This window comes from Olea europaea, chromosome 10 (assembly GCF_002742605.1).
Source record: "Olea europaea var. sylvestris chromosome 10, O_europaea_v1, whole genome shotgun sequence".
In the NCBI taxonomy this organism is placed as follows: domain Eukaryota; kingdom Viridiplantae; phylum Streptophyta; class Magnoliopsida; order Lamiales; family Oleaceae; genus Olea; species Olea europaea.
The window spans coordinates 33,348,844-33,374,488 of NC_036246.1; the positions used below are offsets into that span (position 1 = coordinate 33,348,844).

Here is a 25,645-nt window from a genome sequence, read left to right on the forward strand (position 1 = left end):
GAGAAACCAAATTAAATATTAATTTTTTTATTTGAGTAGGTGTTTAAAATAAATAATTAAATAAGGGACAATTAAGATAATTAATTAATGAAATATTTAAAAGAGAAATCAAAATTAAATATTAATTTTTTATTTGAATAAGTGATTAAAATAAATAATTAAATAATTTATTAAATATACACAATCAATTAAGACAATAAATTAATAAAATATTTAAATGAGAAATCAAATTAAATATTAATTTTTTATTTAAGCAAGTGATTAAATAAATAATTAAATATTAAATAAATAATATATATAACCGATTAAGATAATTAATTAATGAAATATTTAAACAAGAAAGTAAATTTAATATTACTTTTTTTAATTTGTGTAGTTGTTTAAAATAAATAATTAAATATAAAGTGAAAAGTGTTTGATTTTTTAATTTCTAACTTAAGGGTATTTTTGTCTTTTGAAACAAAATTCTATCTTTGTAATTGTATAAACTATTTAAGGGCATTTTTGTCTTTTACTCAATAAAAGGCCATTTTGGCTATAGGCAAATTTTTTTGCTTAAAGTGAAAAAATGTCACTTTGACTTAGCCAAACTAAAAATTACGCCTTTTGCATTCAGGATTTTGTTTTCATTTTATTTTTATTTTTTTGGTTTTTGGGAAAAATGTAAATTCTATTGATCAAAATTCATTTATAAGTACACCGGACATACTCAAAAAATAAAAAATATAAAGATGTACAAACAACAATAGATCTATTGACCCAACAATAGATACTCAAAAGAACCAAAATATTAGTATATAAAGAGTACATAACTTTGTATACATGTATTTTAATCTGTCTAACAATGATATCAATATATGGTTTGAGATCATCAAGAATCATTCTATTTCGTGCCATCCAAATTTGGTAGACTGTGCAAGTAAGTGCAATTTTCTTGGCTTTAGATTGTCAAGATATGCCTCAGGCTTCTTTCTTCATCCACTTCAATGCATTAAGTATTGTTGTCATTGACCTCCTCATTCCCAACCAACCTTTGATCTGTCCCCAGATTCTTGGAGTCAAAACACATTGAACAAATAAGTGCTTCATTGTTTCAAGGTGTGAATGACATAATTTATTGATATTTAGATGCATCAATTTATCCTTCGTTAGAAGCTTAGACTGCCCAGCCAACCACAAAATGAAGGAGTGTTTTGGAGTAATGTAAGGTCTCCAAATCTCCCAGGTCCAGCATCGTTTTTTCCCCCTTCGGCCTAAAAAACTGATATTCACTGCCCATGCAAAATCTGCCGGAAGCTGTCCAACCGGACATCTTATTAATAGCGGCGTGGTTAGTGAGTTTCAACCCTCTAAGCTAATTTCGAATGTCCAACAACTTCTTGATCAATGGAGAGTGATATTTCCTTGCCATACACTCCCAAATACTAGCCCCACGGAAGTAAATTTGATTATTTATCCATAGTGCATCTTTCTTACTATGGATATTCCAAATGGATTTTGAAAGTAGTGCTGAATTACAGCATTTTATGTCTCTAAATCTAAATCCACCCTCATGTTTTGGCAAGCAAACATTACTCCAAGCAACCAACGGATTATTAGTACCCTGAAGGAAGTTGGGGGCATAAATTAATGATCTTTGAAGCAATCCCAGCTTGGATAGGAAATATGGAAAGCCAAAAATATTTCACACTTTAAAGAATGGCTCTTATAAGTTCCGCCCTACCCGTATAGGACAAAGATGCCTTAGACCAACTACAAATGTAACTTGTGATTTTGTTGAGAAGAGAGTCATAAGAGTTGATTTTCAACTTCTCCGAGACAAGTGGGATCCCCAAGTACTAGAATGGTACGGAACCCTTGGACATATTAGTTAATTCAAAGATCTTCTCAAGCTCTTGCCCATGAACTCCTACTATTTACAAGCTAGACTTGCTAATATTCATCCTTAATTCCCGATTTTGTTTTCATTTTTATTCTTATTGTATGTCGACTACCTTAATTTGTATTAATATTTGATAGTCGAGTTGAAATTAAGCCTTGTTATGTGAAAATAGCACACAAGAGTCTGTTAACATGAAAGAGGGTAGTTGTCACCCGTTTAATTCAAGGTAATGTTTGCTTTTATCGTGGTAAATATTGTTTGTACTTCTAACACTAACATGCAACCGACTTATCATTGACACTAATTGCAGCACAAGCTTCCATGTCATGTGTAAATTACGAATGGTGACATAGCCAACCGTTGGATTGTGTACAATCCTCGATCAAATAGATTTGAGACAAGTAGCTTTGCTGTTTACCGCACAAAGTCAACATGCTCAACGTTGTCCACGTAGAAACTGTGGGTGCACTTGAGCTTGTGGGAGCCGTGGATTAGTTCTTTTTTACTTTTCTAGTCCAAGTCAACTGTTGAATATGCATGTTAACTTGCAGTAGGGAAATTTTTTAAGTACTTTCAAAATATATCTATTAATGCACATATCAATTAAATAGTAAAAGTGGTACCAAGTTTCATATTTTGAGATTACTAGAAAAAAATTTGATACTTTGATGAAATTTTGGTTGGAGAGATTTGAATTACCTATTGATTATGATCTATTCGAGAAATAGTCTAGTCTATACGTAAATGAAAGATAAGAGTAAAGAAATGATGAAAACAAAGGAAGTGGAGGGAAGGAGACAATGGTGGTGGCCAATATCTTCGATTTTCATTTTCTGATCTCGTGTTGGCCTAAGAGGGCAACAAAAATTTGAGTAAAAAGAACTAGAGAAAAGGGAAATATAAGCTTCAATTAGAATACAAAGAAATTGCAACATGTTATATTCTAACAATTTTTGAATGAAATCCATCCATGATAATTCACTATATAAGAGAATAAAAATCTGTGGACTCAAATATCAAGTAAAATTAAATCTAAAATCTAAACATAATCGAATACATATATCTTTTTCATTTGATACTATAAGGCCGTAGGTCAGCGTTTTCAACTTGAGCCCTGCTACAGGGATAGAGCCACGTATGTCCCGTCCGGCTCTATCCATGTCGAAAAATCTTTTCAACTTGCCTTAATGCCTCACTAGCCCCCCCGACCCACTCCAAAATTCGTGCACCTCCTTGTACCGGCAACGCGTGCTACCCCCTCTCTTTATGTCCCAATATTCTTTCTTCCATCATTTGTGTTTCCCATATTTCATGAGGATTAAAATCAAATTTTTAATAAATTTTGATAAAAATAATGAAATGATTAAAAAATTATGGATTTCATTAATATATATGATTAAAATTAATTATTAACTTTGACTTAAATCAAAATCAAAATTTTAATTCTTACAAAACAGGGCTATATATACGATTATGGGCTCGTTTGCACAATTTCAAAAAAGTCAAAAAAATTATTTTTGACATATTTGAATAATTTTATGAAAATATATTATTTGACTAGAAGAGTCTTAAAAAAGACTGTTATAAAATAACTTTATCAGAAAACTCTTTTACAACAAATAGAAATCCTACGAAAGAGATCATATATACAATGTTTCATTTTAAACGCATAATGATTAATGTGGAGATTTTAAATCCAGTATATGTGTGTGTGTGTGTGTGTATTCTAGTCGCTGTCACATGCGTTGCACGAATTTTGTATTTATCGTATTTTTATTAGTGTCTGGATTTTAGTTTTTTAGAATGTTTTTGAAGCAATATCTAGAAATATTTTCATGATTTAAGAAAATAATTGCAAATTATTTTTACAATTGCATAACAGTATTTCGTTGAATAAGAAATATATGAGGTTATACAAACTATTTTGCTTGTATTGTTGACATTCAATGTTTGATAGTATTTAACAATGTTGATATGATTGAGTTGAATTTGAAAATCTTGTGCAACTCCAAATAAGTTGGAAAATACTTGTATTGGAAAATTGAATATAGAACACAAAGTTTATTACAGAATAACTGTAATTTACATAGAAGCATTATCGCTTACGTTGTGTACCATCAAAATTGGGAGTTCGTTATAGAAGGTCAAATGATTTTTTGGGGAACGTATGGTTAAAAAGTGGAAAAATTGTAAATTCAGTGGGGAAAAAATGGCAACCGTGTGGGTGAAAATGAATATGGGGAAAAATGATTTTTGAAAAATCCCTTCCAAACTCAAGCGATAAAGAAAATTTTTATTAGTTGATACAGTGTAAATTTAGAATGTTATATAGCATCCTTAGTGATTACAATGGAAATTCTAATTGCCCATTTTGCACAGCGAAGGGTTTCATTTTGTGCTTCCATGATTAAGAAATGCAAGTTTTTCATTTTTTTTTTCTTTTTTGCTTTTTGTTGGCTCCTTTTCCCCTAATAGTTTGAGTTAGTCACTTTCGAGCACAAGTTTACTAGTTGTCAAGCTTTTTTTTAAAAGGATAAATGACAAGATTGATATGAACTCAGGATATCATTTTCAACTCTAAGATTTGCTTGATTAGGGGAGAAATTGCTAACTTGTAAATCCAATTGGAAGCTTCCAAATTGATTACCTAATTCATGATTCTAGCCTAGGGGTTCAAATTTCAACATTTGTATACTGGACAAAAAGTTCTAGGTGTAATTCACTGAGGAATGCATGCTCTTGTTAAGCAGTTCATTTGATAGGTTGGATTATATGATATACCTCATTACAAATTTTGACACCTTTCCAAAACATGCGTGCATTCATATATCATTTATGGGAGTTTGGAGGCCACTCACGAATGCTTTTATGCATATTATATTCATATTTTGGATGATAAAAGAAAACGTTTGATTTGGCAAAGATATATCATTTTTGGGTGAAAAATCTATGGTATGCTTGGTTTAAGTATTCAGCTGATTAGCTTGCTTGATTATTTAGACACAATCTAATTCAGGTCACAATTTTGTGTTGGCTTCTTGTAAACATTTTCTTTTGGTATGTTTCCGTGAGTATTTAGAATTATTGCTATTTTCCTTATAGTTAATTGTAAAAGATAATCTTTTAACTACACACAATAAATATTTCTATATATTGTCTGTGTTTACAATTTTTTTTGAAATGAAAGTCTTCAGTGAGGTGGTAATCATGTTGGAGATTGATATACTGGTATCTAGAGGTATTTCCTAACCTAAAATCTCTTATCCGACAAAGTGGGTCATTTTGCTCAAACCTATACTCAGCCAATTTGCCATTACCCAATGTCTGGCAAAAATGTCCATTAAACAGTTAGTTTGTCAACTTACCACGCCAACTCAAGAATCAATGTTTTATTATTCTTGTCTTTCTGATAACTGAGATGTATTCTTTCATACATAATAGGCCTTTTCATACATGGTTTGTAGGGTTGGGTCTAATTATTATAGGTTATCAGGTTGAGCCAGTTACTTAACCAGTTAACAGGGTTGAATGGATATTAAGGGTTGAACCAGGTTTTAATGAAAAGACTTGTTAGAAAAATGATTAAGAAATGTTTACCTGCTTTTACCTAATGATCATAAAGACTAATATTAACCATCAAAATTATGTCAGTTTAACAGGCTATATCTGGATGTCCATCCTCATCTTCCTAGTAGTTCTTATTTTTCCCCCATTGTAACTATTTGGATCAATGGAGTTCTATTTGTAGTGATAGTATGATCCAATATTAGGAACATTCTTCTATTGTATATAGTTTAGATGCACATATCATATGGTTTAAATATCATTAACATAGATGAATCATTCCCTCTGTTAGGAGATTGGTTCGACTTAACAAAAATATTTAGGTGATAGTTGAAAAGGTGAACTTATAAGCATAAGTACAAAACTTGGCCTATAGTCATCTCATAAATACATTTTTGTTATGTGAGGACTTTGTTATATTAATGAGAAAATCTCCAATCTCGAAGGTAGAAGTTGACAAATGGTTATGGCTCTACATGGTTTTGTTTCCTGTATCGTGTATCGAGCTACTCTGTCTTTTTTGCTTCGTGCGAAGCACTTTGTGCGGATTGTACGGACACTCCGCACAATCTGTGCGGAGTGTGCACAATCTATGCGGAGTTCCCGCACATTTGGAGACGTGACCGCACAACATGTTTTTTTTATTTAAATTATTATAGACGAAATTAATTCTAATCATCTCTCTGCACTGTACGGAGTTTTTTTCCATTGCGAAGAAAACTCTCCGCACAGCTCCGATTTGTACAGAGTCTTTCCACAAATTGTGCGGAGACTCCGTACACCTGTGTGGAGACTCCGCACTGTGCGGAGTCTCTTCACAAATTGTGCAAAGTCTCCACACAAGTGCGAACTCCGTATAGTGTGGAAGCCTCAAAATTCTCTAGACCTACCTTACATTACGTTTTTGGTTAACCACGACTAAATGATATAAATTTAAGATTAAGTAGAAATATTCTACGCATTGTATAAAGTAAACAAGATTGCAGTAGTGGTTCTCGAAATTTCACAAGTCAATAATTAATTTCCAAAAAATATTGTTAAGTTTATAGCCACCATAGAAAAAACACTTACTAATTCCCTATCAGTCTCAACACAAGTTGTGCGGAGTCCGCACATATTTGTGTGGAGTCTCCGCACAAGTGCGAACTCAGCAGAGAGCGGAGTCTTTACACAAATTGTGTGGAGACTCTGCACAAGTGCGAACTCCGCATAGTGCGGAGTCTCTGCATATAAATTGTGTAGAGACTCCACACACTCCGCATAGCATTTGTAATTTTTTTTTTCATTTAAATTATTAAATTAGTAAATCAAACGAAACTAAAAATAGGTAAATGTATTTTGTTTACGTTTTTGTGTCTAATTTTTAAAAAAAAATTGATTTGTATACTTTTTTTAGTGTATTTTTTATTAGCTTAATAATTATTATTAATTATTATTTTTTAAAGCATTTTATATAAATAAACTAAATATAATTGTATATAATAAAAAATGGGCCAAAGAAAAGAAGACAAATGCACACTTAACTGATTAAAAAAAATAAAAAAAATTCTCCGTATAGTTCGAAGAGATCAATTGATCTCTCCGAACTGTGCGGAGAGACCAAATCTCTCCACACTGTTTGGAGATTTTTTTTTCAATGAAAAAATCTTAACTATAATCACAAAAAAAATATAGCATTGGAAAGTAGCTCCAAGAATATGGATAAACCAAAAAAATCAATTGTTTTGAGAAGTGATTTTTCTCCTCCTTCTATCAACAAGAAAATTCTCCTGAGGTCATAATGCATAATCCCAAAGAATGACAAGTTTCCAAAGTAATGAAATAAAGTGAAAATTGACAATCTACCTCACAGAAATAAGCTTCCCCATGAGTCCTCAGCAAGTGATTTCAATTGCCTTCTTTTTTTCTTTTTTTTTTTTATTCTTCTTCTTCATTCTTTTTTTTATTCTCTATAGTTTTCTTCAACTTCAAACTATTTGATTATTTATTTTTTTAGTTTACCACATTCTTTCACCTATTTGACTAACCATCTTGAGGAGATAACAATGAACTAAAACTACTATTTACTTTTCAACAACAGAAATGAAAATAAAAAAATCAAAATCATTAAAAATTCAAAATCCGAACTCACCAACTTCAATGGCCGAAGACGTGGGCTTTTTTTCAACCCAAGCGATCCATTGCTTACCTCGTAAAACAAAATAAAATCCTTAATCTTTCGGAAATAATATCCTCTAAAAAAATCTACCTAGAACTACACGGTAAAATCAAACCAACATATATTCAATTCATAGCAAAAATCTATATTTACTTACAAAACCCCTTGTTTCAATAATTCTTTCGATTGTTCTACGATGGAAAGCCTCTGTAAAAGAGAAAAATAGATGGTTAGAACTTATAGAATGTCAACCATCGAGAAGACGAAATAAAAAGAAAACGAAATAGAAAAAAGAGAAGAAGAAATAAATAAAAGAAATGAGAAGTTGTACGATCAAGGTTGTGGAGAATGAAGGAAATAAGTATGGGAGGTTGCTTTGAGAAATGGAGAAAGCCAGACGGTTGCGTGAATAGGAGTGATGCGTGATGGAAATAAGAAGACAAAAAAAAAAAAAAACGTCATTTGACATTTTGTACAGTAACATGAGATTCATTTAGGGTGTGTTTGATTACATTTATTTTTCATGAAAAATATCAGTTTTCCATCTAAATTCCTACTTGGAGTGTTTGATTGCTATTTTTTTCATGGAAAACATTTTCCAACTTTTGAAAATATGCCTAATTTTTCTTGTTTTTAAGGAAAATATTTTCCTTGGGTAGAGGTAGTTTTTATTTTCCACAAAAGATGAAAAATGTTTTCTTTTCTAGATGATATTTTTCATGTCAATCAAACACACTCTTACTGTTCAATCAACAGTGCTATCTCCTCCCCCTTTTATAAGAAGTTAGATAAATGGAGTTTCATGCATTGTACTTGATATAATAATTGACAATTTTTTTCTGCTCTAGTTTTGTTCCATTTATATTCAATCTTGTTGAATGAATTAATGCATAAACAAAGAAAAAAAAATCAATTTAACCCCTTCCTGAAATAAATGGAGATTTTGACAATTCTTGATTCAATTTATCGTCACTTCATCAATCTATAAAAGAATCGGTAAATAGTGATGCGCAAGAAATATTTTTCTTTATCTAAACTCCAAAGATTTATAAGATAAGTCAATAAATACGCCTGTTTATTAATATCTACATAAAGATTATTGTTTTGTAATCTAATCCTCATCCACATGGGGCTACATCAATCATTGTATCATAACTTGGGATTGTTTTTATATATGCCCCTATTTGATATGTATTAAAATCAAAGTTTTATTATATTTTGATAAAAATTGATAAAATATATGATTAAAATTCATTAATGTTGACTTTTATTTAAATTAAAATCTGAATTTTGAGCATATCAAATTGTCTCAGCAAGACACGATAAAAACAAAATTTCTACATAAAAAACAACTAGACTTCAAACAAAAATTTGGTATTTATTTTTTGTTAAAACTGGCGTGATAAATACAAGAAAATAAAAAATAAATGAAATAATCTACATATAAAATCAACTATATCGTAAAATTTACAGACTAGTACACTACTAAAAAACAGCTTTTCACATATTGAAAATTACCAACGGATTATCTATTGGTAAAATAATTCACTTTCAATTACGATAATCCGCAACGAATTTTCCGTTGGTAACAATGATATCCTTTTACCAACAGATATTCCGTGCCTAATGTAACCGTTTAACATTTTGATCTTTTACCTACGAATATTCCGTAGGTGACGTACAAATATTTAATTAGAAACGGATTATCCGTTGGTAAAAGTAATTCACTTTCAACTACAATAATCAGCAACGAATTTTCCATTTGTATGATAATACTCTTTACCAACGGATATTCTATGCCTAATATGATCATTTAACATTTGAATCTTTCACCTAAGGATATTCCGTTGGTAATTAAAAATGGATTATCCGTTGATAAAAGTAATTCAATTATCCCACATCGAAAGTTTACAACAAAGTCTTTGAAGTTGTCCTCAATAAATTTGTGGTCCAATAAGTGGTTAAATAATATTTTGACTTTTCAATTCAATTGTTTAAAAGTTTTAAAAAAATTATAATTATTAAATAAATAATAATAACAATAATAAAAAAAAAGTACATAATTTTTTTTTTACCATGCCTCACACCTATGCGACTATTTACAACATTAATTTTTACCAATTGTAATGGTAGACATTTACCAACGAAAAGTCGGTTGGCATTGATTAAGATTTTTACCAACGAAAATTTCGTTGGTAAAAAATTCACACATTACCAAAGAAATTTTCGTTGGTAAAATGTTTACTCTTTACCTACGGCACAATCAGTTGGTAACTATCAGCGACCTTCAAATTAACAACGGATTTGTGGTTGCAAATATTCCGTTGATAAAGAGTAATAGCAACGGATATCAAAGTTTTAGGAACGTTAAAATAAATAATTAAATAATTTATTAAATATACACAATCAATTAAGACAATAAATTAATAAAATATTTAAATGAGAAATCAAATTAAATATTAATTTTTTATTTAAGCAAGTGATTAAATAAATAATTAAATATTAAATAAATAATATATATAACCGATTAAGATAATTAATTAATGAAATATTTAAACAAGAAAGTAAATTTAATATTACTTTTTTTAAATTTGTGTAGTTGTTTAAAATAAATAATTAAATATAAAGTGAAAAGTGTTTGATTTTTTAATTTCTAACTTAAGGGTATTTTTGTCTTTTGAAACAAAATTCTATCTTTGTAATTGTATAAACTATTTAAGGGCATTTTTGTCTTTTACTCAATAAAAGGCCATTTTGGCTATAGGCAAATTTTTTTGCTTAAAGTGAAAAAATGTCACTTTGACTTAGCCAAACTAAAAATTACCCCTTTTGCATTCAAGATTTTGTTTTCATTTTATTTTTATTTTTTTGGTTTTTGGGAAAAATGTAAATTCTATTGATCAAAATTCATTTACAAATACACCGGACATACTCAGAAAATAAAAAATATAAAGATGTACAAACAACAATAGATCTATTGACCCAACAATAGATACTCAAAAGAACCAAAATATTAGTATATAAAGAGTACATAACTTTGTATACATGTATTTTAATCTGTCTAACAATGATATAAATATATGGTTTGAGATCATCAAGAATCATTCTATTTCGTGCCATCCAAATTTGGTAGACTGTGCAAGTAAGTGCAATTTTCTTGGCTTTAGATTGTCAAGATATGCCTCAGGCTTCTTTCTTCATCCACTTCAATGCATTAAGTATTGTTGTCATTGACCTCCTCATTCCCAACCAACCTTTGATCTGTCCCCAGATTCTTGGAGTCAAAACACATTGAACAAATAAGTGCTTCATTGTTTCAAGGTGTGAATGACATAATTTATTGATATTTAGATGCATCAATTTATCCTTCGTTAGAAGCTTAGACTGCCCAGCCAACCACAAAATGAAGGAGTGTTTTGGAGTAATGTAAGGTCTCCAAATCTCCCAGGTCCAGCATCGTTTTTTCCCCCTTCGGCCTAAAAAACTGATATTCACTGCCCATGCAAAATCTGCCGGAAGCTGTCCAACTGGACATCTTATTAATAGCGGCATGGTTAGTGAGTTTCAACCCTCTAAGCTAATTTTGAATGTCCAACAACTTCTTGATCAATGGAGAGTGACCTTTCCTTGCCATACACTCCCAAATACTAGCCCCACGGAAGTAAATTTGATTATTTATCCATAGTGCATCTTTCTTACTATGGANGAAGGACCCTTGTGATCCACAAATATATAGATTATAGAATATGGGGTTTTAATTTTATGTATTTGCAGTGCTGGACTTGTCTGGGCATCTCTTCCACAAAGCTTAAATCAGATTGGCTAAGTCACTGGGATTTGTTTGCCATGCCCTCATCAAACCCCATATTCTATACAAGCAATTGCTTTGACATACAGATTCTTAACGGTATGTTCTCTTTACCGTTTTCGGGCCGGACCGTTTTTGGTTTTCGATTTTTCAAAATGGTAAAAACACGTTCTGTTTTCCGTTTTCAAAAACGAATTTTCGAAAATAAAAAAAAAAATTGTGAAGAAAACACAAAACAACATTTTTGTCGTTTCGGGTGTTTTCAGTCAAAACTTGAAAAAATTGAAAACACAGGAAATGGTTCTATTTGAGAATTAGTTTTCCAAAATGACAAAAAGAACGCATTTTCAACAATTTCAAAACAGGCACTCAAAACGCAAAACCCAAAATGAATTCAAAACTTAAAACTACAAAACTGAAACATGAAGAGAACGGCCCCTAAATTTTTCTTCAGCTAATACGTCTACGAAAGGGAATGTGAAAAAAAAAATAATAAATAAATAAATTATGCAGCTGAAATTACAAAGGATAAGTGGTTACATCTGGGATTCAGGAGACTCTTATAAGGTAAGCAAACTTATTGATTCTTAGTTAAGAACAAAAATTATGAAATCTTCGGTTTTGAAACTTGTTTACAGTATCTGCTTTATATTTTCTTCTTCTTGAAGGTATATAATACATCAGATGAAAACAAATCTTGCTTCATTTTTAAGAGTAGATGATAGAGAGGTTTAGATCTTAAGGATGTCATATAAAGTGACTTGTTTTTAGTCACATACGTGATTTTTGAGTCAAATTGGCCGGTCCGATCCAATTCTACAATTATGGATTTCATTTTTCTAATGAATCGAATGTATTTTTTTATGTGTCTACATCGACTTTTCATATTTAAACTCAGCTGGTTTGACGTGACTAGATTTCAATGCTGAATTGGAAGAAGAAAATCACATATTCAAATTCTATACCGAGTAATTGATTCATTTTAGATTGCTTGTGGTAGGGAAAAAATATATAAACCCTAAAAAGAAAATGGGAGAAAACACATGATTTGACCTTAAAAACCTTGAAAAAACAAATTGGTGTATGCTCAATGAAAAATATCCTAGTCAGTACGTGCTAAATACGCATCACTTTCTTATGTTGGGTTTATATATATATGCAGCTAGGGTTTGAGGTCCACTAGTGATTCATTATTCTTGCTAGCACAAGAAAGAAACCCTAGCAGTTGCTGTCTTCTCTCTGTGTGGATTTCATTGGAGGCTGGACAATTGAACAGCTGTGGGAGGCAGATTCAAGCTGCTGGAAAGGAACAACGCGAAAGAGTTTGCAAATCACAAGTAAAGGTATATTTTTCTCATCACAGTTTTTATCTAAATACAAAGCTGAATCCTGAATGGGAATTGAAACTTGTTAAATTCCGCTGTGCATGTTTAAGTAAATCTCCAACAGTCTAGGCATCTCTTCCACAAAGCTTAAATCAGATTGGCTAAGTCACTGGGATTTGTTTGCCATGCCCTCATCAAACCCCATATTCTATACAAGCAATTGCTTTGACATACAGATTTTTAAGGGTGCGTCCTCTTTACCGTTTTCGGGCCGGACCGTTTTTGGTTTTCGATTTTTCAAAACGGTAAAAACACGTTCTGTTTTCCGTTTTTAAAAACGAATTTTCGAAAACAAAAAAAAAAAAGTTGTGAAGAAAACACAAAACGACATTTTTATCGTTTTTGGTGTTTTCAGTCAAAACTTGAAAAATTTGAAAACACGGGAAATGGTTCTATTTGAGAAATAGTTTTCCAAAATGACAAAAAGAACGCATTTTCAACAATTTCAAAACAGGCACTCAAAACACAAAACCCAAAATGAATTCAAAACTTAAAACTACAAAACTGAAATATGAAGAGAACAACCCCTAAATTTTTCTTCAGCTAATACGTCTACCAAAGGGAATGTGAAAAAAATAATAATAAATAAATAAATTATGCAACTGAAATTACAAAGGATAAGTGGTTACATCTGGGATTCAGGAGACTCTTATAAGGTAAGCAAACTTATCGATTCTTAGTTAAGAACAAAAATTATGAAATCTTCGGTTTTGAAACTTGTTTACAGTATCTTCTTTGTATTTTCTTCTTCTTGAAGGTATATAATACATCAGATGAAAACAAATCTTGCTTGATTTTTAAGAGTAGATGATAGAGAGGTTTAGATCTTAAGGATGTCTATAAAGTGACTTGGTTTTAGTCACATACGTGATTTTTGAGTCAAATTGGCCGGTCCGATCCAATTCTACAATTATGGATTTCATTTTGCTAATGAATCGAATATATTTTTTATGTGTCTACAACGAATTTTCATATTTAAACTCAGCTGGTTCGACGTGACTAGATTTCAATGCTGAATTGGAAGAAGAAAATCACATATTCAAATTCTATACCGAGTAATTGATTCATTTTAGATTGCTTGTGATAGGGAAAAAATATATAAACCCTAAAAAGAAAATGGGAGAAAACACATGATTTGACCTTAAAAACCTTGAAAAATCAAATTGGTGTGTATGCTCAATGAAAAATATCCTAGTCAGTACGTGCTAAATACGCATCACTTTCTTATGAAGATGATGTGAAGCCATGATAAGAGATATTTTCATATGTCAATAATTATCATGGCCCAAACATTATTATACTTTGTAAGGAAAAACAGTTAAAATATACTGTACCTGATAAAATCATGTGGACTAAAACTATCATGGCCTCCTTAACTCGGTATATGCTTTGATTGCTGTCTTTATTATTAGTACTATTTTCTTGATATATTCTTACCTTTTTTCCTTGAATGTTTTGCCATTTTTCTGCATGTACAAGACGAGGCATATAAGAAAGGCTAATATCATCTCAAATTGACTGCACAATCCTGATAACGTTCCAAGCACATTAAGACTTCAAAAATCCTTCTATTTCTGTTTTTTCGAATTTCGATGGAGAAGCTTCTTGGTTCGTATGACAGGGAATACATGAAAATGGCCATGTTAAAGCACGAGGAAACATTTCGAGAGCAGGTAGGTTTATATTCCCATCTTACGTTTTGCCTATGTCTTGCTTTAATTGCTATATCGAGAGTTAGTCTATGTTTATGTCTTTTCCAGAATCTTTTTAAAGGCTCAATTAGTGTTCTAATCTTTCAATTAATTTTCCAGGTGTGTGAACTTCATCGTCTTTATCAAATTCAGAAGATGCTTATGAAAGAAACCGCCAAAAATAGGCAAAACATGCAGGATTACTTGATTAATTCCAATAAGCTCGATGATGATGACTATATTCATACTAAGGCCATGAAATGTCTAGACTTGGAAGAGCCTGCTGGAGAGTTCATAGCAGAATCAGATGACAGCAGAGTGCTCGAAATTGAAGATTACAATGATCTTGAGCTGACATTAGGCCTGAAAAGCTATTACACGAGGGGAAAAGATACTGAAACGTCAACGGAATCAGATTTCGGGCCGAGCATTAATAATTTGTCTTCCTCCATTGGATCAAACCATGTAAAGAGAACAAGAAAATATCCAAGAGAAGAATCATTAAACCAGCAGAAATGGGGACTAGGGATGACTGTATCAATTCCTAGTTTCCTTGGAGGAAGGAAAATTAGTTCTGAGGTGGAAGAACATTTGAGAAAAGATGGATTAAATGCTCCACCTTGGCTTTTCCAGGCTTTAAGCCTGAATATGAGTTGAGAAAGGCGAAAAAATTTCATCCCATGTCAGTATAATAACGTCTGTAGACTTCCTATTGTCATCCTATTCTGTGAGTATGATCGGATTTTATTTCGATATTAACTTATTTTCTAGTTTTTACTAATAATGGGATTCATTTTTTGAGACTTGTTTATTCCACCATAACTTTGTAATCAACCATGTCTTTCTTGCTTGTGGTAGGGAAAAAATATATAAACCCTAAAAAGAAAATGGGAGAAAACACATGATTTGACCTTAAAAACCTTGAAAAATCAAATTGGTGTGTATGCTCAATGAAAAATATCCTAGTCAGTACGTGCTAAATACGCATCACTTTCTTATGAAGATGATGTGAAGCCATGATAAGAGATATTTTCATATGTCAATAATTATCATGGCCCAAACATTATTATACTTTGTAAGGAAAAACAGTTAAAATATACTGTACCTGATAAAATCATGTGGACTAAAACTATCATGGCCTCCTTAACTCGGTATATGCTTTGATTGCTGTCTTTATTATTAGTACTATTTTCTTGATATATTCTTACCTTTTTTCCTTGAATGTTTTGCCATTTTTCTGCATGTACAAGACGAGGCATATAAGAAAGGCTAATATCATCTCAAATTGACTGCACAATCCTTCTATTTCTGTTTTTTCGAATTTCGATGGAGAAGCTTCTTGGTTCGTATGACAGGGAATACATGAAAATGGCCATGTTAAAGCACGAGGAAACATTTCGAGAGCAGGTAGGTTTATATTCCCATCTTATGTTTTGCCTATGTCTTGCTTTAATTGCTATATCGAGAGTTAGTCTATGTTTATGTCTTTTCCAGAATCTTTTTAAAGGCTCAATTAGTGTTCTAATCTTTCAATTAATTTTCCAGGTGTGTGAACTTCATCGTCTTTATCAAATTCAGAAGATGCTTATGAAAGAAACCGCCAAAAATAGGCAAAACATGCAGGATTACTTGATTAATTCCAATAAGCTCGATGATGATGACTATATTCATACTAAGGCCATGAAATGTCTAGACTTGGAAGAGCCTGCTGGAGAGTTCATAGCAGAATCAGATGACAGCAGAGTGCTCGAAATTGAAGATTACAATGATCTTGAGCTGACATTAGGCCTGAAAAGCTATTACACGAGGGGAAAAGATACTGAAACGTCACCGGAATCAGATTTCGGGCCGAGCATTAATAATTTGTCTTCCTCCATTGGATCAAACCATGTAAAGAGAACAAGAAAATATGCAAGAGAAGAATCATTAAACCAGCAGAAATGGGGACTAGGGATGACTGTATCAATTCCTAGTTTCCTTGGAGGAAGGAAAATTAGTTCTGAGGTGGAAGAACATTTGAGAAAAGATGGATTAAATGCTCCACCTTGGCTTTTCCAGGCTTTAAGCCTGAATATGAGTTGAGAAAGGCGAAAAAATTTCATCCCATGTCAGTATAATAACGTCTGTAGACTTCCTATTGTCATCCTATTCTGTGAGTATGATCGGATTTTATTTCGATATTAACTTATTTTCTAGTTTTTACTAATAATGGGATTCATTTTTTGAGACTTGTTTATTCCACCATAACTTTGTAATCAACCATGTCTTTCTTTGTAAAATTGGGTCATAACCCGAATTCTTGAGTATTTGATTGGAAATATTGTTGGAGAAGTATTAAGAGTTGGTAGGAAACTTAAAGATGTCTTGAAAGAATCCAAGGTGAATTTGACTCTATTTCATCTCATATTCTCCATTATTGATTTTACCCATTGTATTTAAACTTCACCTTATATAAAACTCTTCAGTATGAGTTCTTCTAGTATGTTAGGGATTCTTTGGTTACAAGTATGTGATGTACAGTACATTTTGGAATTGATAAATTGTCCAATTAGTTATTGATCCAAAGAGATATTTTGTAACTCTTTACTATTGATTATAGTGAATTCTCCGCTTATGCCGGTGGTTTTCCCGGATTTGGGTTCCACGTAAATCTTGGTTTTCTTTGTGATTAATTATTTTCATATTGTCCATATTATTTTCGTCTTTAATTATTTGGTCCGATTCTCAACAAATTGATATCAGAGCTATTCGACTTTTAACAAAGTGGTTTCAAATTTGATCCGAATTATAACATTCTTCAAAGAAAGGGTGCATTGCCTCGTTTGAGTGGTAGTAATGCACCTCGTTTGAGTGGTAGTCTAGTCTATGACAAGATCGAGTTGGGTCTCCCAGTTACAGCTGGACCTTGCTTAAGAAGGAAGAGATCCAATACGACCAGAACGTCGTATTTTCCATCAGCATATGGACATACTCGTGGGATGCTTAGATTGAGTTTATAGACATGATTATCTGTACTTGGTTTACAACAAAATATCTATGGGAATCCCAAGAGTCCAAAACTGTCCCACATGATTTGTCAATGCTGATGTCCTGTCATTGGATTAAACCTAGGTATTATTAACATAAGATGGGAATCAAACAAGAAATATCTACTCATTAATTAATTCCCAGAGAATTTGTCTATTCTTGTGACAATCACCTTTCTGAAAAATCTAATTTTTCCAAGATTTCGGGCATCTTTCAAAAGCTGTTGAGTTTGTAAATCCACTTTACAGCAAGATTTGTGTTTGTAATATATAAATAAATATCCACATGCTCATCTGGGCCTATTTTGTCCTATCTCCCAAGAGGAATTCTATCTTTAATTACATTTGTGCAATTATATGTTTAGTTCTCATGCACCTTGTGAATTCATCTAAGAGTAAAGATATCGCAGAACAAGTTTTTAAGGGGAAGATGTTAATGATCACACTATAGGTCATAGTGACACACTGGACGAATCTAGATTTTCTGTAGCCACCCAATGACAAGACGGGACGTTGAACTTTTTCTATAGATACACTGGACTAAATTAGATTAGACACTATAATTATATAACGTCTCACTTTCTTAATCATGTTCAATTAAAAGTACCAAACATGTCACAAAATCTTAAACTCAGTGCCTAGCCAACTCCTAACTGAAAACTTGTACCTTGACAAGGAAATCCATATGCCTAAATCAATCTCAATTCCATTATTGAGGGCCATTGTCCATGTGGGACTTTTGGAATTTTTCTACCTCAATCTACTATTGTTCACTTCTTTATTTTGTTTAATCACTTGTCAGCCTCCATCAAGATACAGACATGGCGTCTTTTAATATGCAAACAAGATGGAAGGAATCTGATCTGCTAAAACCTTTATTCAACTTCATTAAAATACTATTTTATACACGCCATAAGTGAAATAGAGCTATCCCATTTCTTCTTTGTTCATGATTTTCATTTGATACCTACCACCGAGAAAATGTTTTAAGCAATAACATTTTTAAGTGTCTTGAGGCGTCTACCACCAAATGAACATTAGATTCCAATTCCGAAATATAAAGCTGCCCCACAATTATATGTAATGACTGAACTCTGATCTCTCAAGTTAAATATTATCTAATTATTTGATTTAGATGTTGAAGTGTGAACACTGATATATTGTCTATTGTGTTTTCTAGCTTTTCTTTTTTAATTTAAATAGAGAAAATCAACCTATTAAATTTAGAGTCTGAATTCACCGATAGGAGTAAATTGGACAGGGTGGGCGATTCTCGTTTAACTCACTTCAGACTGCGGTTCGTCAGCCTATCAGAGACTAAAATATCAATCCTTTATTTATTTATTTTTTGAAAGGGTCTTTTTGTGTCTAGTTTTTCCTCTTTTCTTTGGGTGGAAGTGGGGGAGTAGATCCTTTATTAATTCTCTGGTTCACCCACAAAACTTTTAGGCATCAAGTACGTCAGCGAGGAAGAGGAAGTTTTTAAGAGGATGCATGTTAGTTTATATCCTTAACAACATACTATGAATTTGTTGGGCTGTGATGCCAGTCCAGTCCAATAAGTTAGATGATGATGATATATGGCATTCGGCCCAAACTAAAACAAATCTTGCCCAATATCGTCATGTGAGAAGGTCCACTACCAAGACTGATATTCAGCCCAATTGAGTTTGTTGCTCTAGACCGTATGGTTTGTTGGGTGTATAAATAATTATCTCTGACCCTAAATCTGCGAGATCTTTTCATTTTCTTACCGTTAGAACCTTCAAGGGTTCTCTGTTCTCTTTTGTTCATCTTCTCTTTGTAAGTCGATTTCTCCTCCCTGTGAGAATCAAATTTGATTGTTTTTTCTCTGAGTAAAACCTTAATCTGTTGTGAAGTCTTTTTTGGTCCATTGAAGCAACTTATGGTCGGGGACTTGTGAGGGTTCTTGGTTGAGTTAGGGCCTTGGTGATTATGCAGACAGCTACAAGAGTCTCTGAGCCTAAACCAGTCACATTTCTTGGTGTCCAGTGTTATTCTTTGTATAGATTTTGTAGAGTAAACATTAGATCTATAATATTGGGTAAAGAGTGGTTGTTAATAGAATTAAAAGATCAAGCATCATTAAGATTCTCTATCCTTTGTTAATTTGAATATTTTGTCTGAAACTGATAACATAAGCACAATGACTCCTAATTTAATCCAGCATATATCAAGACACTCTTAAGAAGGAAAAAAAGGAGGATCCAGTTGTGCTTCTGGTATTGTGTATAGCCCAACTCATCAAATCAATAACAAGACTGAAACAATTATAAGCATAAATATTCGAATTCTTTTAAAGATATGAATTGTATGCACTTGTACTATGATTTACACATATATTACAGAGGAAAGAACAGAAAAATACAGAATCCAGGACCTTTCCTCAAGGTAAAAACAATGCAATGAAGATACCTTAATTTGATACTAAAAGGATCATGATATGGAATATCGCCTATCTTTGCTTGGTTTATTTCGATGTTTGGCACTTTGAAGTACGATTCCATCAACCCGAATGAATCTGCCAAGTGTTTTTGACACGGAGCTTATGAATGATTTTCTAGGTTCAAAGGATAGACGAGTGCCTGAGGGACTACCAATTGATCCCTCAGGATCGTCAGATTTTGCAATTTCTTTCAGTCTCAATTTCATTTTCACCAACTCGAGTTTTAGGTCCTGATTTTCTTTACGTAGAGTCGAGAGCTCGTCTGATACAGGGTGGATATTAATGGAGAATTGATTCTCTTTGGTTCGAAGAGAAGGAGAATCATTGAGGCTGCTGTCCATGACTTCCCTGAGGTGTTGCTGCTCGTAATAAAGCACTTGAACTGCCATCTGGACTGGTAGTCGTTCATTTTGAGCTGCGTGTGCACAAGCTTCCCGAGAAAGCTTTTGAAAATTCATCACACTGCAAACTTTCTTCCTCTCCATGTCACTTAATGCAGGATGAGCCTGGAGATTACTTGTAAGGAAGCAGATGAATTAGATATGCAGCTTGATAATTCATCTATAAAGTAATTACACGAAGCTTGCAATTAGTTTCCTGCTAAATTCAAACTTTGTTGGAATAAGTAAAACACAAGAAGTATCAAAGCAGTCCAAAAAAATCACATTAGTGTTAAAATTAAGCAGAATAGACTTGTATCTAAAATTTTCATGTCAACCAGGAATCCTATTTGATCCCTTTTCCATTGCTCATCGGTGAGAGATTCAGAAATAAAGTAAGAAAATGTGGAAACCTTCAAGTAGATATCAATGGCGCTATACATTCTGTCTTCTGTTATTCGGGGCTGCTCAGGAATAAGTTCTGCAAGACTGATAAACTTTGAGACAGATAAATTGCTGTCAGAAGCAATTTCAGCAATTTTTTTCATGTCAACCAGGAATCCTATTTGATCCCTTTTCCATTGCTCATCGGTGAGAGATTCAGAAATAAAGTAAGAAAATGTGCAAACCTTCAAGTAGATATCAATGGCGCTATACATTCTGTCTTCTGTTATTCGGGGCTGCTCAGGAATAAGTTCTGCAAGACTGATAAACTTTGAGACAGATAAATTGCTGTCAGAAGCAATTTCAGCAATATAAGTCTCCATTAACCTCGTGACACACTCCACATCACTTTGTGAAGGAGAAATATACTCGTCATCTGCATAGTATCCCGATCTATTCCCCTCCATTTCATATTCCAGGTAATTCGTCATTATCCTCTGCACAGTTTCAACATCACACAATGTATCCCCGGTGAAAGAAGAAGAAGGAATTAGTAAATCGTCTAACACGGCCTCTCCCAATTGCAAGGCCATCCTCTTTTCCAAGTCGAGCCTGCAAGCAACTGTTGTTTCTAGATGTATTGCAGCTCGAAGAAGCATTGAGAGAAAGCTAACTGACATAGCGTTCTTCTCTCTTGGCAGAAGACTAACTATTGTTTCCAACACAACCCGTTTCTCTTGTTCTTCTCTTGCATTGATTTTCATCCTAACTTTTCCAAATATTTCCTGAAATGAAAAGAAAAAATAATATATGAATCTAGCTGACAAGAATAATAATCTATGTTTATGGGGTAGAACTCACCAACCCACGAAGAGATTTTTGTGCATATAGCATTAGTATTGGACCGAGAGCGTATTGTTTGAATCCTCTTGCCATCATTGCAATGAGAACCCTTTGAAAGAAATCAATTCGAAGGACAGTCAAATCTTCAGCCCACCAATCAACAACAGGCTTTGCATTGGACATGGATGATTTGGAGGACATCGAATCATTCTTCCCACTCTCGGCCCTCCCTGGTGCGCTAAATTGGCTATCTTTACAGGCCACAAATGCTATCATATCTATGCATCGCCTCACCAGTTTTACTTTTTCTGCTAGGGGAAGAAGGTTTTCTGAAGAATGCAAAATGGTAACTGCCCCTGCAAGGCTCTTTAATGCCACTTCGTGTAGGTACTTCTCGGTTCTTGCAACTAAATTTCCATCTGCATAGTCTTCTGTCATCTCAAGATATTCAGCTACACACCTAAGCATGGCAATGTTTTCTGTACTAATCTCAAGGTTGATTCCGTAACAAAATCTTGCAGCGAGTTCAAATGCCTCTGCTCCTCGGGGAATATCAGGGATTTCAATAACAGCAAGATCAGTATCAGTGGATTCTGAAACTAACTTCCTTATGTAACCACATTTTGAGACCAATGGGAACTGTTGATGAAAAAACATGTGCAACTGAGTCTTGAAATTGCTTTGATTATGAGAAATGAATCAAATATTAAAACTTCAACTGCAAATTATTTCTAATTCAATTAGAATATGCTATAAGAAACATCAATGTACTCTACCTTGTGCAATGAAAAGGAAGTTCCTCCTGCTCTAACAGTTACATCACTTGGGATTTCCTGCGAAAAGATCCTGTTGAACGTTGAAACAAAAATCATAAGTTCTTTATAATCTTTAAACCTTTTTTTTTTACCATACAGAATTCAGCAGAAGTGGCCAGACTTATCTTTCATTAATTAACAAGTAAAAATAAATCTATTTAGTAAGGGAAAAGAGAGGAAACCATTCACTAGTTCTCTTCATGGCAGTGGAAAGAAGATCATTTTTCTTAGTAAACATGTTCGTTGCCATGGGTTGTGAAGTTTGCTCCGGATCAACATCCACCATTTCAATTATTTCAAGTACCCTGATCCCATTTAAGAGTTCATCATAGCTGCAGGTACATAATATTCTTATAAGAAGTTTCCCTTTATAGCTGTGGTCATTTCTTAACTAAGGATCGTACAATTAAGCTATTCATACATTAAGTTTGACACCCTTATTGAAGGATGGCCAATCTGGCAAAGATTGTGATTGTTGGATTAAATGTGTGAGATGTAAAAGATGGTGTGAGATTACGCCAAGTTTAAATTCGGTAAGCCAGTGTGGTGAGAGACAGAGAACATAGTGGTGCCAAATAAAGACGTTTCCATGTGAGAATTATTTTCATCCATAAAATTGCCTATCTTTTACAGAGAGATTTCTGTATCATTTTGGCAAATCTGGACTACAATAGCATAAAATTGCTCAAAGACGTGAGTTCATAAGCACATTAGTCGTCTTCCTTCATCTGACAGTTTAAAAAGGAATTCTAACCAAGTGCTTGTACCAAGAGTATCAAAGTTGTCTCCTTCTATTGGAAGACATTCTTAGCTGTTAGGGACAAATCCCACACTAAATAAAGATGAAAATATAAGCCATTACCTAAGAGGTTTAGACTAATTGGTCTTTTAAGATGAAATCTTAAGTAATTTAAGGATTACTTCTTAATCTCACTGCCCAAGTGCTTATAACATAGATAATTACGTTTATATGCAATCCAATACCTCTATGTATATTGTGTCACAGGTTGGCTTCCTTTGTCAGCATATGAGCCCACCAAGTAGAAAGTTTGTAAACCAGTGGCCGGAGATCCCAATCAAACCCCCAAGTCGCCTGGTCTTATCATGAAACCTGAAAGAAATGCCATGACCTACCATATAAAGAAGCCAACAAATGCCAGTAAACATAACCTGCAATACTACGCCTGGTTAGATAATTTTGAAGGCCCGAATGTGACAACACACAGAATCCATTTAATGCATTTTTCCAAAATTATATTTCACTCTTGCTCTAGTCCTCATCAATGAGGCTCTTATCATCATGCAATTGAGATCGATTTCTGTTCACCGATAATTATAGTAGTGGCTGTTCACGTTTTTGTTAGGACGTTTTCCAGTGAATTTGGGTTTGATTAAACTCATTATTCATGGGTCCAGTGTGAAATATGCACCCTACGGATGATAAGTTGTCTGGATTAAAGTTCATGATTGATCAAATGTTGAGTTTTTGGCTGCATGTTGGCTCATGTCATGTAATAATTAAAAAAAGTATAGAATTATATAGAATAAATTTCTATTAGAATTCTCCGTTTTGTTTTTTTAGAGGGAAGAAGGGGAATAATATAGTATATGTTACGCCCCTATCAGAGTCATTTCGGAAATTTCACCACTGCACCATACGAGTGTCCACCACCAACTTGAAGTGTTTCCAAAGTGACTCCTCCCACCAAAACAATCCTACTGATACACAATGCACTCGAAGGTTCTCTTTCCACCGCCACTTTCAAAAAGAGATCTGTGTCAAGATCCTCTCTGCCCCCAAGGCTTAATTGATTTGACGTCTCCAAATGTCTAATTGATGTGACGCATCAACTTTATGTCAACTTAACTCAGGAGAAGTTATTACCCGCCCACTTTATAGACAGGGTTGATTGACGTCTATGAGCAGACGCTTCACATCGTCAGATGCATACACGTGTCTTACATCCAACGCTTCTTTTCACCTATAAATACCCAAAGTTTGACAAGAGGCAGAGGTAATGAAATTCTTGCAATTTAGCTCTCCATAACAAGAAAATATATATAATCTCCTCCCCACTTTCTTGCACAACCCGAGCACTGTTCCGATCACCAAATACTAATTTGACCGTCGGAGTGTATGCGGCCGCCACCACCCCAGCTGGTTCCGACCGTGTGCATTTGACTGTGTGTTGATTGTGCGCAGGAAGGATCACGTGGAATAGCTATCGGTTGGCCACGCAGGAGGTCCAATTTACGAGGTCAACAGTATACATCGGAGGGAAAACGAACAAAAGAATGAGTGTCCATATGTTATAAAATTCTTGCAGCATGTACAACAATAGGATTAGACAATTGACAGAAGTGCGGACCAGATTGAATGAGACCATATTAAGGCAAAAAATCAAAAATTTTCAACGTCCAAATTAAGTCCAATACTGTGTATCAAATATAACTTAAATTTATTTATTTTTTCTTTAATATTGTATAGCATGCATTACCATACAAGTAAAAATTGAGCGTTTACAGAAAAATGCATCATAAGGTTCGTATCAATGAAGTCACCGTATGTTTAGTAACAAGAATATTTTTTTTTTTTTTTTTTTTTTTTTTTTTTTTTTTTTTTAAAAAATTTTAAAAAAAAAAATAAAACCCTAGTTTTTTTTTTAAAAAAAATTTTTTTTTTTTTTTTTTTTTTTTTTTGGGTTCTCTTTCAGTCTAGTCTACCTAGCAGCGATGAATGCTCCCCATAATTGGCATCCACACTAGGCCGAGTTGATCCTTCACTACACAAATTAAGGCACATTTTTTTTCCCTCTAACTAAAAAGCTAAACCAAAACAGTGCCATATCACAAATATAATATATCAGAACCTACATAACTGACATAACTTGATGCTACAACATATAACTCAGTCCCTGGCATTTTGGCAGGGGGAAATTTTTAAAATCTTACTCAAATTTGAACTGATTTTTTCAAATTTCAATTGGAAAACTCCAATTCCACACTGCGAACAAAAGGCAGGCGTAATTTGGGCGAGAGAGCTTCCAGGCCTGCCATTGCTTCCTCACATCAGTAAGTGGAAGAATTTCTCGTGCAGAAATTTCACTAGAAAAATCAGCATGACAATCACAGATGTTACCTTGACAAGATCTAGCCAGATAAAAAGCAAGCGTAGAACTGAAAGGTCTGGCACCAAGCTTAATAGTAAATATAAAGATCAAACACCATTGGTAGTAGTACCC

At 33.2% G+C, this 25,645-nt stretch overlaps 2 protein-coding genes across 3 annotated transcripts; one reads left to right on the top strand and one right to left on the bottom strand.

Moving 5' to 3' along the window:
• Positions 1 to 14,185: 14,185 nt before the first annotated feature.
• Positions 14,186 to 16,819, top strand: LOC111401904. Of its 2 annotated transcripts, none has more exons than XM_023029879.1 (3): positions 14,186 to 14,405; positions 15,831 to 15,895; positions 16,034 to 16,819. In XM_023029879.1, the coding sequence occupies exons 1-3, from the start codon at positions 14,390 to 14,392 to the stop codon at positions 16,568 to 16,570; spliced, it is 618 nt and encodes a 205-aa protein (XP_022885647.1). In that variant the 5' UTR covers positions 14,186 to 14,389; the 3' UTR covers positions 16,571 to 16,819. The 2 variants fall into 2 exon arrangements, with proteins under 2 accessions (XP_022885647.1, XP_022885648.1); XM_023029880.1 differs by lacking the exon at positions 14,186 to 14,405 and adding an exon at positions 15,561 to 15,639 and having other exon boundaries at positions 15,739 to 15,895.
• A 2,978-nt stretch (positions 16,820 to 19,797) lies between these two features.
• Positions 19,798 to 24,331, bottom strand: LOC111401905 (BTB/POZ domain-containing protein At5g67385-like). The gene is made up of 6 exons (XM_023029881.1): positions 23,388 to 24,331; positions 22,586 to 22,735; positions 22,365 to 22,434; positions 21,607 to 22,227; positions 20,991 to 21,530; positions 19,798 to 20,487 (listed from the first exon to the last, which is right to left on the bottom strand). Exons 2-6 carry the CDS (start codon positions 22,687 to 22,689, stop codon positions 19,972 to 19,974), a joined length of 1,851 nt encoding a protein of 616 aa, XP_022885649.1. The 5' UTR covers positions 22,690 to 22,735; positions 23,388 to 24,331; the 3' UTR covers positions 19,798 to 19,971.
• Positions 24,332 to 25,645: the final 1,314 nt, after the last annotated feature.

What these genes read in the sequence shown, in the direction of transcription:
- LOC111401905 (XM_023029881.1), bottom strand. Translation starts at nt 22,689, where the DNA reads ATGGTGGATGTTGATCCGGAGCAAACTTCACAACCCATGGCAACGAAC. An exon ending in CTTCCTTTTCATTGCACAAG is followed by an intron (nt 22,228 to 22,364) that starts GTAGAGTACATT and finishes TTTCATCAACAG; the next exon opens with TTCCCATTGGTCTCAAAATG. An exon ending in CCATTGATATCTACTTGAAG is followed by an intron (nt 20,488 to 20,990) that starts GTTTGCACATTT and finishes AGTAATCTCCAG; the next exon opens with GCTCATCCTGCATTAAGTGA.
- LOC111401904 (XM_023029879.1), top strand. An exon ending in AGGAAACATTTCGAGAGCAG is followed by an intron (nt 15,896 to 16,033) that starts GTAGGTTTATAT and finishes TTAATTTTCCAG; the next exon opens with GTGTGTGAACTTCATCGTCT.